The sequence below is a fragment of the Delphinapterus leucas genome, chromosome 3 (assembly GCF_059928025.1).
Source record: "Delphinapterus leucas isolate spDelLeu-1000000601 "Yukka" chromosome 3, BTC_Dleu_Yukka2, whole genome shotgun sequence".
Taxonomy (NCBI): domain Eukaryota; kingdom Metazoa; phylum Chordata; class Mammalia; order Artiodactyla; family Monodontidae; genus Delphinapterus; species Delphinapterus leucas.
This window is the reverse complement of record NC_143131.1, coordinates 10,435,760-10,451,830: the sequence shown is the minus strand read 5'-3', so window position 1 is coordinate 10,451,830 and position 16,071 is coordinate 10,435,760. Positions and strand designations below refer to the sequence as shown.

General features: G+C 46.9%; 1 protein-coding gene across 1 annotated transcript in view; it reads right to left on the bottom strand.

Annotated features, from left to right (window-relative positions):
- Positions 1 to 15,751, bottom strand: part of ROPN1L (rhophilin associated tail protein 1 like) — a 28,139-nt gene extending 12,388 nt beyond the window's left edge. The window contains 4 exon segments of the mRNA XM_022581393.2: positions 5,101 to 5,262; positions 6,448 to 6,571; positions 10,658 to 10,832; positions 11,142 to 15,751. Of these exon segments, the coding sequence (XP_022437101.2) occupies positions 5,101 to 5,262; positions 6,448 to 6,571; positions 10,658 to 10,788 (417 nt within the window). The 5' untranslated portion in view covers positions 10,789 to 10,832; positions 11,142 to 15,751.
- Between the last annotated feature and the right edge of the window lie 320 nt (positions 15,752 to 16,071).

Here is a 16,071-nt window from a genome sequence, read left to right as displayed (position 1 = left end):
TATGGAAAACAGTATGGAGTTTCCTTAAAAAACTAAAAATAGAACTACCCTATGACCCAGCAATCCCACTACTGGGCATATACCCTGCGAAAACCATAATTCCAAAAGAGTCACGTACCACAATGTTCATTGCAGCTCTATTTACAATAGCCAGGACATGGAAGCAACCTAAGTGTCCATCGACAGATGAATGGATAAAGAAGATGTGGCACATATATACAATGGAATATTACTCAGCCATAAAAAGGAATGAAACTGAGTTATTTGTAATGAGGTGGATGGACCTAGAGTCTGTCATACAGAGTGAATTAAGTCAGAAAGAGAAAAACAAATACCATAAGCTAACACATATATATGGAATCTGAAAAAAAAAATGGTTCTGAAGAACCTAGGGGCATGACAGGAATAAAGACGCAGATGTAGAGAATGGACCTGAGGACACGGGGAGGGAGAAGGGTAAGCTGGGACGAAGTGAGAGAGTGGCATGGACATATATACACTACCAAACGTAAAATAGATAGCTAGTGGGAAGCAGCCGCATAGCACAGGGAGATCAGCTCGGTGCTTTGTGACCACCTAGAGGGGTGGGATAGGGAGGGTGGGAGGGAGACGTAAGATGGATATATGGTGATATATGTATACGTATAGCTGATTCACTTTGTTATACAGCAGAAACTAACACAAAAATGTAAAGCAATTATACTCCAATCAAGATGTTAAAAACAAAAACTAAAAAGCCTGCGACCCTTTTTGTTTCCTTATCCTCGCAGCTTTCCTAATTTACAACGTGGTCCTGGGGCTTATGGCCGGTGCCGCAGGGAGACACACATTCTCCAGTTGGCCGGACATGGTGCTGGAGTGAAGCCAGTCCATCAGGCTGAAGGGACGGAGGGGCTACCAGGCCCAGCATCCGCCGACCCCACCCCCCCTTCCTCACAGAGGAGACGCTCAGCCTGTGGGGCAGTGAGCCCGGGCGCCCACGATCAGCTATTTGGTCAGCTGAGGCAGTTCCTAAACGTGCCTGCGGCTGGACGCCTGCACTCACGTCAGGGCCACATCTCTGCACTGGCCGCAGGGGTGGGCGTCTCAGAATGGACTCGAGAGGCCCAGCGGGACCCTGAACGGGGTGCCCCGGGGAGAGCGGCCGGGAGCGAGCCGGGTGCTGCCTGCAGCGCACAGGGCATCTCGACGAGTCACAGACAGCAGACCCAACAGGTGGAGTGGACGCTGTGGAGTGGACGGGGCAGCAGGAGTCTCTGTGGCACGTGCGGGCAGAGTGACCAGACTGCAGCTGGCCCAGAGCCAGAGCTGTTGGGAGGCTGACACAAAGATTTCTGGGGTGCGGATCACGTGAGGATATAAAACGGTATCAGTGGGAAGGCCTAGGAGATGTTACTCTCTGACACGGTGTCCCAACCTGAGGACGGCGCACTCCCTGGGCTACAGGGGTATCCTCAGGGGCCCCTCCATCCCCCGCGTCTACCGGTGGCGGCATCTCCGGAGCCCGTGGTCTGAGTCCGAATCCTGCCCGACCACCTCCACCTGCGGCGCCGAGCCTCTGCCCACAGCTCGCCACCCTGCGATTCGGAGAACAGGACTCTCCTCCAAGGGCTGCTGGGAGGACTAAAGAGAAAACAGACAAAGGGCTCCGAACATTCCCGCACCTGATAAGAACCCTAGAAACGCTGGCCGTTCGCAAGCAGTACGTTCTGATGGGAGATTACGTGACACGCGCATATGTTGGCAGCTGTACACACGGAGGGATGCTCTCGTGAATGAAGTGCAAAGGCTTTTCAAACCCGAACCAGAGGCAGGTGGGTAGTTTGTCATTACGGGCTTTGTCAGTCGTGTGTGGGTGCAATGGGGACTTGGGCCACAAGTTTTTACATTACAAAAAAGATGTCCATACTTAAAAAAACAGATGACAAATGTTGATCCACCTCTTAAATGCTTAGGATCCCTGATGGGGCTGCAGAAACCTAAGGTGAAGGTCACAACACAGACTTGTTTTCGCTTCGCCCGGCAAGGGAGAGGTGCCCACAGACACGGCCAGCCCTCGAAGCTCCCCCACCCCGTCTGAAGCTTCGATGTGAGAACCAGAGCAGCGCTCGGGGCTTCGATGATGTACCAGACGTCCCTCCACGGGCAGGGGGTGTCGGGATGCTCGGCACTCAGGGCAAGGCCCACAAAAAGCCACACTGACAGATGTCCATGGAAGGAACGAAGGGTGAATGACGCGTGTGGCTCAGACATCTGAGGTTCCAATCTTTGCAGAGAACTCGGTTCATCTGACTAGAGTGGCTCCGAAGAGCAACTGAAGAGCCACAAGCCGTGAGACGCCGTGGAGTGGGCGGGGCAGCAGGAGTCACTACGACACGTCCAGGCAGAGCGACCAGCGTCCAATTTCACAGCAGTCCTGTGTGCCACGAGGTGGACAGCAGTGACCCATGAAAGATTCCTCCTCACCTCGTTTCACTTCTTCATCTGCTCCTTTTTGAAGGTTTTCTTTTTTAAGCATAAAGACAAATGCTAAGATGCCAAACTAGATGAAGAAGCGTCTCCCAGAAGTCACAGCACTGTGCTCCGGGGGCATCTCCAAGCTACCCCGCCAATGCGGGCGCTCGGTGCATCAACAAAACAAGTGTCGCCTTGGGCCTGGCTCCTCCTGGCCCCCGTGGACCCAGAGCACGGCTGTTAGCCCTGCACTTGGGGTATGGGGGGTGGGCAGGCCAGAGCAGAGCTGGCACCTCAGGCTGCGAACTTCGCCTGGATATGAAAGTATGAAAGGTTCCCTGCTTTCCACAGTGAGAAGGGGGCCACTGGCACCAGGAGAGAGTCAAAGGCCAACAGCAAAGACTCCTGGCAGAGGTGGTTTCCTCAGGGGACAGGCCAGGGTCCCACGCTGGCTGACAGGGATAAGTGACACATTATAGGAAGAATAGAGAAGCGTGTGTGTGCTGTTTCCCTGTCCCTTCCTCAGTAGTCACTTCAGAAAGGAAGCTCCATCCTTAACAAATGTCTCCATCTAGTGTCACACCCCACACATAGTAAGAGGTCTTATCTTAAAAAACAGGCTTGGTTTGGTTTGAAATCTAATGGCTGATTCTCCTGATTAGGGAGGTAGAAATTACAAAGATGGATCCCCAAATATGAAATAGTCTAATTTCTCATCATTATAAAAATCTAAATTTCACAACTAAGTTTAGAGGAGCAAACCATAAAATCAAATATTAGTTATTAATTTTATATTATTAAAATCTTGCTTCCAGAGTTCCAGATGAACAAAGCAACATAAAATTTCCTCCAATAGGGCTTCCCTGGTGGCACAGTGGTTGAGAATCTGCCTGCCAGTGCAGGGGACACGGGTTCAAGCCCTGGTCCGGGAACGTCCCACATGCTGCAGAGCAACTAAGCCCGTGCATCACAACTACTGAGCCCGTGAGCCATAACTGCTGAGTCTGCGTGCCACAACTACTGAAGCCCGTGCACCTAGAGCCCATGCTCCGCAACAAGAGAAGCCACCGCCATGAGAAGCCCGTGCACCACAACGAAGAGTAGCCCCCGATCGCTGCAACTAGAGAAAGCCCGCACGCAGCAACGAAGACCCAATGCAGCCAAAAATAAATAATAAATAAATAAATTTATTTAAAAAAAAATTTCCTCCAATGAAACCCCGCTGGGATTCTCCCTGGTGGCCTCTGAGCCTAGAGGAGGGAACTTGGTCTGAGGTGTCCAGCCCAGGGCTGACAGCTCTCTCTATGGCTGACTGGAAACACCGCCTGTGGGCAGGTACACAGCAAAAGGGAGCGACCAGCCTAACACCCGACTTCACTGGGGTTTCAGAGGTTCTCACTGGGACCACTAACAAAACCAGTAAATTGCACTATATTCACACAGCAGAGGAGATGAATGAACCACAGCGTCTGTAATGATACAGATGAATAAAGAGAAATCTACTTGGGAATGAAAAAATGTTCCAGAAGATTAGTAACAACATAAAGTTAAAACCAACTAAAATTAAATGATGTATTTCTTGGGGTCCATATGGGATCAATGGGAAGCGTGAGATCAGGGGAGCTGATGCTGCAGGTGTGGGCGGCAGGGGGATGGGTTGGAGGTTAGTTGCAGGCAGTTAGTTGTGTTAGTGGTCACGCGAGGTAGTGTTACATAAAGTAATTCTTAAAAGTTAAAACAGAATTAAGGAGGCTGATGCGTGGACCCAAGATGAGGGCACCCCATGGAGTGAGGACTAAGAGTTAGCCAGTTATGTGCTCTGGGGTCCAAAGACTGAAGGGAGAGGGTAGCAAACTTTGCTCGTCTCTGCAGTAAAGGGAGCTAGCTCTCTTTTCTCAACCCCTTTCTTCACAAACTTAAAGTGGTAACTTTCCCTGCACTTGACCCCTGTGTCTCACAGGGTGACTCAAATACTAAGGCTAAAGAGAGATTCTAGACTTCCACCCCCTCCCTACCACACCCACCTCCCTTAAGGAACATCTGTGTCTTCATTCCTTTTTCTTCTTCGTCGTCTTCTTTTTTTGGCCGAGCCACCTGGCTTGTGGGATGATCATAGCTCCCCAACCAGGGATCAAACCCATGCACCCCGCAGTGGAAGCGCGGAGTCTTAACCACTGGACCACCAGGGAATTCCCTGTGTCTTCATTCCTAAGTTGTATGAGTTATACTTTTTAACATCAGCAAGGTATCTACAGTATTAGTTACTAATAACAGATTTTAACTAAAATAGAAAATAATTTTATGCCTCTTTGCACAGATGAGGGCAACATATTATCATTTACCAAGTGACATGTAGTTTAATAAAGGTCACTGATGCATTCTCTTCTAAAAACTAAACACATTTTAACAGTATCTATATGGTTTGTCTACTGTTAACATCTTTTAAATTGAGGCATTCATAAGTACTTAACTTCTGTAAACTAAAGTAACTATAAGCCTAAAATACAATAAACATCTGAAAAAAAATGCCTTTCTAAGACAAGATTACTAAAGTAATGAAAGTGTTCCTTCAGTTACTGAAACACCTAAATTATTTTTAAGCCAGAATCACACAGAATTATTAATATGCTATTTATAGGTACGTACCCCACCAAGCATGCTGCATCCAAGTGCTAAAAATTTTATCCCCTCGATTTTGTTTTCGCAAGGATCCAACTGCAAGAGAGCTCTGAATTTTTCTACTGGCAGGCACAGATTTTTCCATTTCTGCTCAAGATCTGCTAATTCCACATATTCCTTGTGGCTACACTGTTTAGAAAACACAGCATGACACAATCTACGTTAAGTTTAAAAGCCCCAAGAAGTAATATAACGCTCTTGAAGACTTAAACAGAGCACCCATCCCCTTTCAAAGATGAACTCTGAATTCACTGCACCATTAGCCTTGGGGAGGGGAGCGGGGGATGTGTGTGTCTGGGGACAGGGGATGCACAGGCAGAGAAGGGGGCTGGGAACTAGAGACTGACAACAAGTTACTTCTCAAGAGAAAAAAGGACTGGGAAACAAACATGGCATAAAGTTATGACTTAATAAAATGGGCACACAGACATGGCGTACATGATTCTCTATTGTCTGCCTGAAATACTTCACAGTACAAATAAAACTCCAATAAATCAAATAAAATCCAACCCTGAAACATGCTAACAGTTAAATGGGGTAAATCTCAACACTGAAAATAAATTTATTCCTTCTACTCTTTTAGACAACTTCATGAAAATTGGTAACTCCTGTGATCTGCTAGCAATATTCTGCGTGAAAGAGGTTTGAGCAACTTTAGCATGTCTTTTCCCAAACTACCCCTTGCAGTGGTTATTCGTTTTCCCTTAAACTAGACATGGGAAAATCTAGAAAAACTAGAAATGGGAAAATCTCGTTTCCAGAGGTCACTGCACCCCGAACAGGAACACAGGACTTCGAGATGTATAATGGGGACGAGTCGCTTTAAAACTCAGGGTTATACCACTGATGTTGTTTTTAGCAACACAGCCCAATCATTCAGGTAAAATACACTTTCTATGAACTTTCCAAGTGAGATGGTGGGTCTCGAGGGCTCTCAGGAGGGCTGGAAGCCAGACGCCCGAGGGCAATCTGTCTTTCAGATGAAGAAGGTGGCGGATTATCATGTTAGCATAGTTTTTATAAACACATATTTCAAGAAGGATCTTGCAACTCCCATGTCTAAAATTTCATATTTTCAGATATTTTTCTTAGTCTAGCAGCCTCTTGCATCTTAATTCGGTATTTAAAAGAATTTTTATTTCTATATAATCATGAATAGCTATCTTGGGTTCTTTAAACCAGAGAAAGGCCCTGAATCCAAGATTCCTTCTTTGAATAAACCTTGAAGGTTTACTGCAGGGAACGCGGGGCTTGCATGGAGCTTTCTGCGGCGTTTTATCTCAAGTTCAGCTGACTGATAGCAAACTCTTATACCTGCTTGTGCAAAACTTTAAGGAGTCCTTGAGTCAGGCCTGTGTCTGTTTTCTGAGTGGCCATGGGCATTTCGATTCTGTCTTTTACAGGAAGTGGATCTCCTCTTGACAAAGCTGAAAAATACCTAACAACGACAGACATCTCTGAAGGCTCACCAGCACACAACCAGCCCCTGAATTCATGTACTTCTGTCAATGAACCCAGAGGGTGACAGTGACATTGTAAGCAATTGCTTTGTATTGTAAGCAATTGCTTTACATTGTAAATTACAGCTCCTGTCCCGGCTCCTCCACTCAGCTCTCCGACTTCACCTCCACCCGTGCCTCAGTTTCTCTGTCTGCACCGCATGGACAACGGCAGCCCCGATCTCAGGGCCCCGGTAACAGGTGCTACACTTATCCAGCGAACGCCATCAGAGTCCTGAGACTGCCAGGGGATGTGGAGGTTGGGGCCCCGCATGACCCGAGTGCAAGGTCATGGTCCGTCATGCCACTTTGACAGTTGGGGGGCTTGGCCTTGCTTTTTGAGGGGCTTGATTTCAAGCATCTCTGCACCTATTCAGCTCTAAGGCACCTGGAGCAGGGAAATCACTGTTTGGCTAAGTCAGGTGCGGACCGCCCCCTACCCTTCACTTTTCCCTGCCTGGTTTTTTTTGTTTTTTTGTTTTTTTTAGTATTTTTTTCCCTTAATTGTTCCTTTCTGGGACACAAATATTACTGCTTAAATTGGGAATAAGCTGGGGCACAGAAACAGTTTGGGGCAACAAGTCAGGAGAGGGTGTACACCTGGGCTCTGGCTGGAGGGGGGCAGGGCGCCAGGCAGGGTCCTCCTGTGAAACTCACTCCCCTTGGGCACGTGTCAGCCGGGGCTGGCGGCTGAAGCCACATCATGTGCTGCCCCCATGACTTTACGTCCATCAAAGAGATGACACCCAGGAAAGCAAAACACGGAATCATCCAGGGCCACAGGCAACAACTTAAAAGGTGTGAGCGGGGCTTCCCTGGTGGCGCAGGGGTTGGGAGTCCGCCTGCCGATGCAGCGGATGCGGGTTCGGGCCCCGGTCCGGGAGGATCCCACGTGCCACGGAGCGGCTGGGCCCGTGAGCCACGGCCGCTGAGCCTGCGCGTCCGGAGCCTGTGCTCCGCAGCGGGACAGGCCCGCGTACCGCAAAAAAAAATAAAAATAAAAGATACGAGTAATGATGGTTACCAAAGGGGAAATGGCGGGTGGGGAGATAAACTAGGAGCTTGGGATTAACATACACACTACTATATGTAAAACAGATAACCAACAAGGACCTGCTGTAGAGCACAGGGAACTCGGCTCAATATTCTGTAATGACCTATACGGGTAAAGAGTCTGAAAAAGAATGGATAGAATCACTTTGCTGTACAGCCGAAACTAACGCAACACTGTAAATCAGTTCTACTCCAATAAAATTTTTTAAAAAGATATGAGTAAACAGAGACATCTCTGATGTAACAAAATGTAGATAAATAGGTATTTGTGAGGCTAACAGAAATGTTATATCTCATCCCCTTCTTCTCTCTCCACCCCTCAAATTCGACTTTGTTTTCACGCTTTTAGGACAAGTCCAGTCATATTTTGTGAATTTAATAGTCTGAGAGAAAGCTAAAAGGCAGGCAGTTAGACAAATGTGGACCTCAAGACCTACAGGGCCAGGTTGAGGGGGTGCTTCACTATGCCATGTTCCGAATTAGGGTTTTCAACGATTTCGCGGACTTTACTCCTCACCACGCGTCAAACCAATCACCAGGCTCGGCCCAGCCTCTAGCGCAGCGCCCCTTCCCCCAGGAAGGCACTGGCAGCGTCTGGAGACACTTCTGGTCGCCACAACTTGGGGTGGATGGTGCTTCTGGCACCTGGTGGGGGCAGGTCAGCAGGCCGCCAAGGACCCTCTAATCCACAGGACAGCCCCACGCCCCCCAAAGAGATGTCACTCCAAAGCAGCCATAGAGCCGAGGTGGAGGAAGCCTGCCTGAGTGGCCAGGCCAACTTGTGTCACATGCCCTCCAGTATAAGGCGCACGTGAGCACAAGCCTTCAGGACTCAATGACAGCATCATGTACAGCCAATTAGCCGCTGCGTCGTGGCAGAGGCTGGGGGTGAGGCTCGTCTGAGAAGAACCCTCCCCTGAATGTGTGCTGGAACCTTCCACAGCAGTCTCTTCCAGACGCACCCTGGCTTTCTGCTTTGCTTTCCGCTGCTTTTCCCTTCCTGTCGTGGCCCTCGTGTTATACGCTGTTTCCTCTTCTGCCTTGTCTTAACCCCAATCGCTACGAAATCTTTCAAAGACCAATTCACCCTCTTCTGGATGACATCTCTCCCTAACAGATTCTGTTCTGAGAGAGTTGGGACACATGACCAATGCTTGCTTTTCCTCCTAAACTCCAAAACTGCTCTTAAGAGTAATTAGCTGCATGGAACATTCAGAAATTTCTCGATTAAGCCTTTTAAATTAAAGTGAAGCTTAAAATAGTTGTCTCTAAAGTGTTACCAAATATAATGTTCCAAGAAAAAAAAAAAAGATTAAATCTTGGAATGTTTGGTAGAGAACAAATAAACTCTTATGAATCAGTTGTATCTCTTATTTAGCCTTGAATAATGGTTAATACTAGAGGCCACAATTTTGGGCAAGAACCTTGAGAGAGTCTTTCAGAAGCAACAGACAGAAGCATTTGTCAGAAGGCAAAGTGCTGGATTAACCAGTAGCCTCTGGTGGCAGGTGCAGTAAGGGCCCCAAAGATATCCCATCCTAATCCTGGAAGCTGTGGATCCTTTTACACGGTAACAGGGAGTTTGCAGATACTGAGTGAGGATTTTTTATTTTTGCGGTACGCGGGCCTCTCACTGTTGTGGCCTCTCCCGTTGCGGAGCACAGGCTCCGGACGCGCAGGCTCAGCGGCCATGGCTCACGGGCCCAGCCGCTCCGCGGCATGTGGCATCTTCCCGGACTGGGGCACGAACCCGTGTCCCCTGCATCGGCAGGCGGACTCTCAACCACTGCGCCACCAGGGAAGCCCGAGTGAGGATTTTGAGATGGGAAAATCATCCTGGATTATCAGGATGGTTCCTAAATGCAATCACAAGTGTCCCTAGAAGAGGGAGGCAGAGGTAGATGTGAGGATGCCACAGTATTGACGATGGAGGTATGCCAGGAGCCAAACAATGCAAGGAATGCAGCTCTAGAAGCTGGAAAAGGCAAGGGGAGGGATCAGACTCTCCCTAGAACCTCCAGAGAGAGCAAAGTCCCACCAATATCTTGACTGTAGCCTGGGGAAACTGATTTTGGACTTTTGGCTTCCAGAACTGTAAGAGAATAAACGTTTCTTGTTTTAAGCCAACATGTTTGGTGGTTATCTGTTAACAGCAGTCATAGGAAACTAATTCACTTTGGTCACACGGTTTAGGGAAGGTCAGCAAAATTTGACAGGCTAGTTACTAAAAAATATTAAGTTAAATTTATACTGATTCTTGGGACCACAAAATTGAGTTTCCGAGTCTGAATTTGTTTACTGAAAAAGGACAAAGAGCCTTCCTATAAAATCAACAGGGTTTATTTTAATGGTTCTAAGGTCTGTTGAGTTGTGACTTTTAAAGTATTAACGTCTGTTCCTGGAAATGGTTAGAATGCTTGCTGCAAGAAACTGCGAAGATTCATGTGTTGTGAACTAAGCTGGGCAGAGTTTGACCTTATAGCAGCCTTGGGATGGTTACCCCAACGTGAACCAGCCCTTCTGGTTCCAATAAACTCAACAGGTACCTAATCCTGGAGGGTTCTCTGAAGACAAGGAACATCATCATAAGATTCCTCCTTGTAAAAATCATTTCACAAATAAAGAAACTGTGATAGTTTGACTTTGTAACACAATGCAGAAACTTTTTACCCAGTGTAACTGCTTTATAAATTTTAGTCTACCTGCATAAATACCACTCTCCAACAATGGAGCTGTCATTGCTTTGTAGATAAATGAGCATTTTGCAGTAATTTCTGGTCTCGTGGTCAATAAACCATGATGTTTCCTAGATGATACTTCGGTGTAGATACCACCAAAGCTAAAGTGAAAGTTTTGCCGGTACCCTAAGTGTCCCGAGCGTTGGACCACTGGTCCAGGAAGGAGGATTCACTAGGCACGACTGGGCACGGGGACGGGCCGGCTCTCCCAGGCGCTGGCCCTGGGGCGCTTACCCCGCGGACCACTGCAGCACGTCGGCGGGCTGGGTGCGGATCGCAGCCTTGGTGAACTGCTTCAGGATGTCCGGCAGTTCCGGGGGAATGTGGATCTGCTGCGCGCAGAACATGGTGTCGGGAAGGGGCATCGCTCTCCGCAGACCAGGACCAAGCTGGGAAGAATCAAGGTGTGCTGCGGAGCGAGAAAGGGAGGGTTGGTCAGCCTGGGGCGCGGGGGAGACGCGACGGCCACGGGGCTCAGGGGCCGGGGTCCCGGGTCCGGAGTTTGGAGCCTGGGGGAGGACGGGGGTTTGGGGCGGGACCGAGGTCCGGGATCCTGAACCAGGTCGGGGTTCCGGGTTTAAACTGGGCCAGGCCTGGCCGCCCGCCTTTCCCCGGGTTTGGGGTGGGGCCGGGGCCAGGGCCCGGCCGGAATCCTAGGTTTGGGGGCGGGCCGAGAGGCCGGCTTCGTGAGGCGCGGACGGCCGACGAGGGCTCTTACCCGCTCCTCCTCGGGCTCCTCGTAAAATGAGGACCGACCGCCAGTTCTAGCAACAGCTGCGACGCGGCAACTGGAGCGCAAGCCGCAGCTATTGCTTCGCAGCGGTATCCAGGCAACCGAGACACGCGCGGGCCCTGCCCCCTCTGGCGTCGCGCACGCGCACAGGCCCCGAGCCGAAGCCGGCCTCAGGCCGGTGCTGGAGGCGGGGGCGGAACGCGCCTGAGCAGTGTGGCTTCGGCGCCCCCTCTGCTTTAACAGATAGCTCACAGCTGCACGAGCGGAACATTTCTCTTAAAAGGGCCTTTTGATAGGTTTCCCACTGCCAAATGTGAGCGGCGAATTCACAAAGGACCCCCCCCCCTTTCCTTGGCAAGGCCTCCGTGAAGCTCTGGAGCGAGATGCCTCGTAGACTCCAAGGTAGGAAGCCATTAAAGTCCTGGAGGCTGGTGTGTGCGCGCAGCACGGGCCTCCCTGAAGGAATCTGGCCCCTGCCTTCCCAGACTGACGTGTCTGTCCTAGACGTGTCTGACCTCGACGCCTTCGCAAGTGCTGTTCCCGTGGCCCAATCAGCACCACTTAGTGAACACATTGTCAGTTCAAAAGCCACTTAAGAGTTTAGACAGTGGGCAGTTTCCAGCTAAAAGAAGATTCTATTTAACTTGTTTTCCTAAGTAAGATAGGACGGTTGAGCCAATCTAATCGGGTCTAGGAGAAAATAAGCTACCTTTTCCGATACAATAGTTTTGGGTCCAGGGGTAGGAGAAACTGTTCCCTTCTGGTGGATGCTGACCAGGGCAGCGTACAAGGTGTGAATCCTACCTAGTTTAGGGGTCTCCTGGCTGGCTGCTGCAGCTGCCCTTAACACCCACACTGAATGAAACAGGCCCTGAGACCCACCTCCCCTTGCTCACCTCTCGACACGAAGGTGAAGAACTAGAATGAGCTGTCTTCAGGAGGGGCCAGTGACAAGCCCTCCTTCCTTCCCTAGAGGTATCAATCCCCAAACACAACTTCTCTACTGGGCAACTTACCTACCAAATGAAGACACACACGTTTCCAAATTAACAGCATTAGCAAAACTGAAAATAGGCACTATTTAATGTTGATGACGATATGGGAAAACGAGGAATCTCATACACTGATGAGAGGAGTGTTAATTATTACATTTGGGGGCAATTTGGCACTTTAAATATGTTTGATGATTTAGCAGTCTTACTTCTAGGAATTTATCCTACAGAAATACTAGTAAAGTAATATGGACAAAAATGTTTACTATAGCATGTAATAAAATGGGTTAACCAATTGCCTTTCAGAAAACTTAAATCATAATCTTATCCACACAATGGAATACAATACAGCTAAAAGTTTTAAATGGGATAGCTACTTACGTACTGACATAAAAAGATGCTCAGAAATATAAAGTGAAAGAAGCCACCTGCAGAGCAGCCCAGGGCACGTACCACCCGTGTTGATAAGAGCATCAGTGAACGAATGCTTATGCAGAGCACAGTCTGGAAGCAAACACCAAGCTACTGACAGTGCTAACCTCTGGAGGATGGCTTTCAGGTTTTATTTTAACCATATATACATTATTCTGATTCATTCATTTATTTACTTACCCAACAATATTTATAGAACACCCAATATGTCCCAGGACTGTCCTGGAATACAGTAGTAATCCCCAAATAGGTTTTTTTTTCAATCTCTGGAGCTTACATTCAAGTGAGGGAAAAACATGCAAATACAAACAAGATAGGTAAACTGTACAGTACGTTAATATGAAAGAGAAAAATATAGCAGGAGACAGGAATGCCCAAGTAGCTACAATTTCAGATAAGCCTCCCTAAGGAAGACATTTTAGTATAGAAACGAGGAGGTTGGGGAGAGCTTGGAGGAAGAATATTAAGGCATGGCAAACAGCAAATGCAAAGGCCCTGAGGTTTGACCTGTTGTGGAAAAGGGGAGGCTGCCTGGAGTACAATAAACACAGGGGGTGATGGGGCAGAGGGTGTGAACTTGTGAAAAGTTCTGTTCTGATTGCTTCTATCTTCTAAGTGAAATAGGAATAAAAATCATCAGCCAAAAGTCAGGAAGGTAGAGAAGGTGGCACTTTGAGGAAGAGGAAGGTGTGAAATGGTCAAAGACAATGTATGAACATAATACTTTTTAAAATTGAGGTGTAATTAACATTCAGTAAATTGCACAAATTTAAACTGCACAGTTTGGTACACCCTGACATGTCAAACCAGAACTCCATCAAGATAGTGAACACATCTGTCACACACATGCGTCCTCTCCGCCCCGTTTCTTCACATGCCTGTGAAATCCCCCCACGTCCCTACCCGCAACGATCTGCTTTCTAGATTGCTGTAGGTTACTCTGTATTTTCTAGAATTCTATATAAATGAAAAGTACACAGTACACTTTTTGCCTGCTTCCACTCAGCATCATCATTTTGAGATTTGCCCAAGCTGTATATACGGATAGTGAATCGCTTTCTGTTGCTGAGCAGTATCTCATTATATGGATAATCATTTATCCATTCATCAGTTGATGGGCACGAGGATTGTTTCCAGCTTTGGGTTAGTACAAATAAAGCTACTATGAACACGCACGTGTTTAAGTCTTCATATGGACTTACACGTTTTCTTTTGGTGAAGACCTAGGAGTGGTAAGTAAACAGATTTTAACCTTTTAAGAACTGCCCAGCTATTTCCCAAAGCAGCTGTACCATTTTACATTCCCTCCAGCGGGGCGAGTTCCTGGTTCCTCCACATCCTCCCCACCACGTGGTATGGTATTTTTAGTGTTAGCCATTCTCATGGGTATGAACGGGCATCTCATTGTGGTTTTAATTTGCATTTTACTTATGGCTAATTCTGTTGAACATCTTCGCACGTAATTTGCCATATATATATATATATCCATATCCTCTTCAGTGAAGTGTGTTAAATATTTTGCCCATTTTTAAAATGGGCAAATAGGTTTTCTTACTACTGAGTTTAGAGACTTCTTTATTCCGAATGCATTTTATCAGAAATGTTTTGTAAATATTTTCTGCCACTCCATGGCTTGTCTTTTTTGTTTCTCTAAACATTGTATTTCAAAGAGCAGACGGTCTCAATTTTGATAAAGCCCAATTCATCAAATTTTTCTTCTATGGATTGTGCTTTTGGGGTTACAACCCAAGGTTGAATATTTTCCCCTTGGTCTTCTTCTAGAAGTTATATAGTTTGGGGTTTTAACATTTAGGACTGTAATCCATGAGTTATTTTTTACAACTGTTGAGATACGGATCAGGTTTTAATCTTGTATCTGGACGTCCAATTACTCCAGCACTATTTGTTTGACTTCTGCACCTTTGTCAAAAAGCAGCTATCTGTATACGTGTAGGTCTATTTCTGGACTCTCTATTCTGCTCCATCACACCTTTGGATTTGTGCAGCTAGCAGAAGGGATTGCTCCATTTAAGCAAAGAAAGGAGTGAATGAGTGGGGTTCTCGGGTACGAAGCTTCTTGTCCTAAAGAAAAGTTACTGAACAAACATGGAGAAGCAGAAAGACATGGCACTGTTACATATGTAAAGGAAGAAATTTCAAAATGACGATTAGACAACGTAAAGTGGGTTACTGCTGTTGACATACAGACAGTTGTAGTGCCATGTGGGACTGAGCAGAAGTAGACTGCAAGAGGGTGAAAGAGGAACTGTGGTGTGGGTGTGTGGGAGGGGTGCCTGTATACAAAAAACAGGACTTGAGCGCCACCAGGTCATCACAGCCTCGCCCAAGGTGAGTCCTTTCTGTGTTCCTTGTGGCATTTGACTCATACCTACAATGGAAACTTCTGCTCATTTTTTTGTTCTTTTCCATTCTAACTGGGCTCCTTGAAGGCAGACCCCATACCTCATTCTACTACAGTACTAAGTACAGTGCTGGAAACAAGAGACACCAAAAAAAATGAGAGTGGGGCTGGGGAGAATTCACCTCCTCAGACCCTTATTTCACTCGTGATGTTGGCTCTGTTCGCAACAAGAGTGGCTGCAAACTGCACAGTGGGAGGAGGGAATTCATGGCTACTTTCTGAGATTTCACTGTACAATTTCCTTTGCAATAAAGTTCAACTTCACAGATTACACATGCCCTATGGATCAAATAGCATTTCACCTACCACCACTGCATTTGAAATAAATAAAAATGCATAAATGATTTTTTAAAATCATAGAAAAAGTTTTAAACCTAGAAACAAAAATTAGAAACAAAAGGATCTCTTCACAAAGAGCACTTTAAAAACCTCAAGCAACCCTTTCCTTTTTCTCTGATACATATGATCAGTATGTGAAGTGGACTTTTACTCTATCCAAATCTCCACCTAAAGACAACCTGGTGAAACTTTACACTCAGATCTTGCAGTGGAGGCGCAGAGCTGGGTGGCATCCTGCCTGTGGCACAAGAAGAAGGGCTTCGCTCTTCCCAGTGAGGATGGGCTGTAACCACAGTGGAGGGAGAGAGGGGGAAGGTGCGTCTTCTGCAACTATACTTTCAAGTTCCTACTTAGAACGGAGGAGCTATAATCATATGTAACTTGAGTTTTTTCTTCCATAATTATTATACTTTTAACAATCTGGATTATCTGCCTGTGCCAACTAATAATGCACATTTCATAATTCTGAAGCAATCTTGCAACAAAGCAAAAATAAACCAAAAAAACTAGGCTACAACTAACGTTTTTATTCAATTTTTCTCTCAACTCAGAAGGCAACAAACAACCACATAAAAAAGGGAGCACTTTAGAATATATACACATAAAGTTGGTCTGGGTATCTAAGGTATTTAATAGAAAACTAACATCCCAACTAAGTAAATGTTCTATTCATTGAGCTTCTACAACAGTCATTTCTAGGCCTTATGGTCATTACATTTTCATTTAAGGT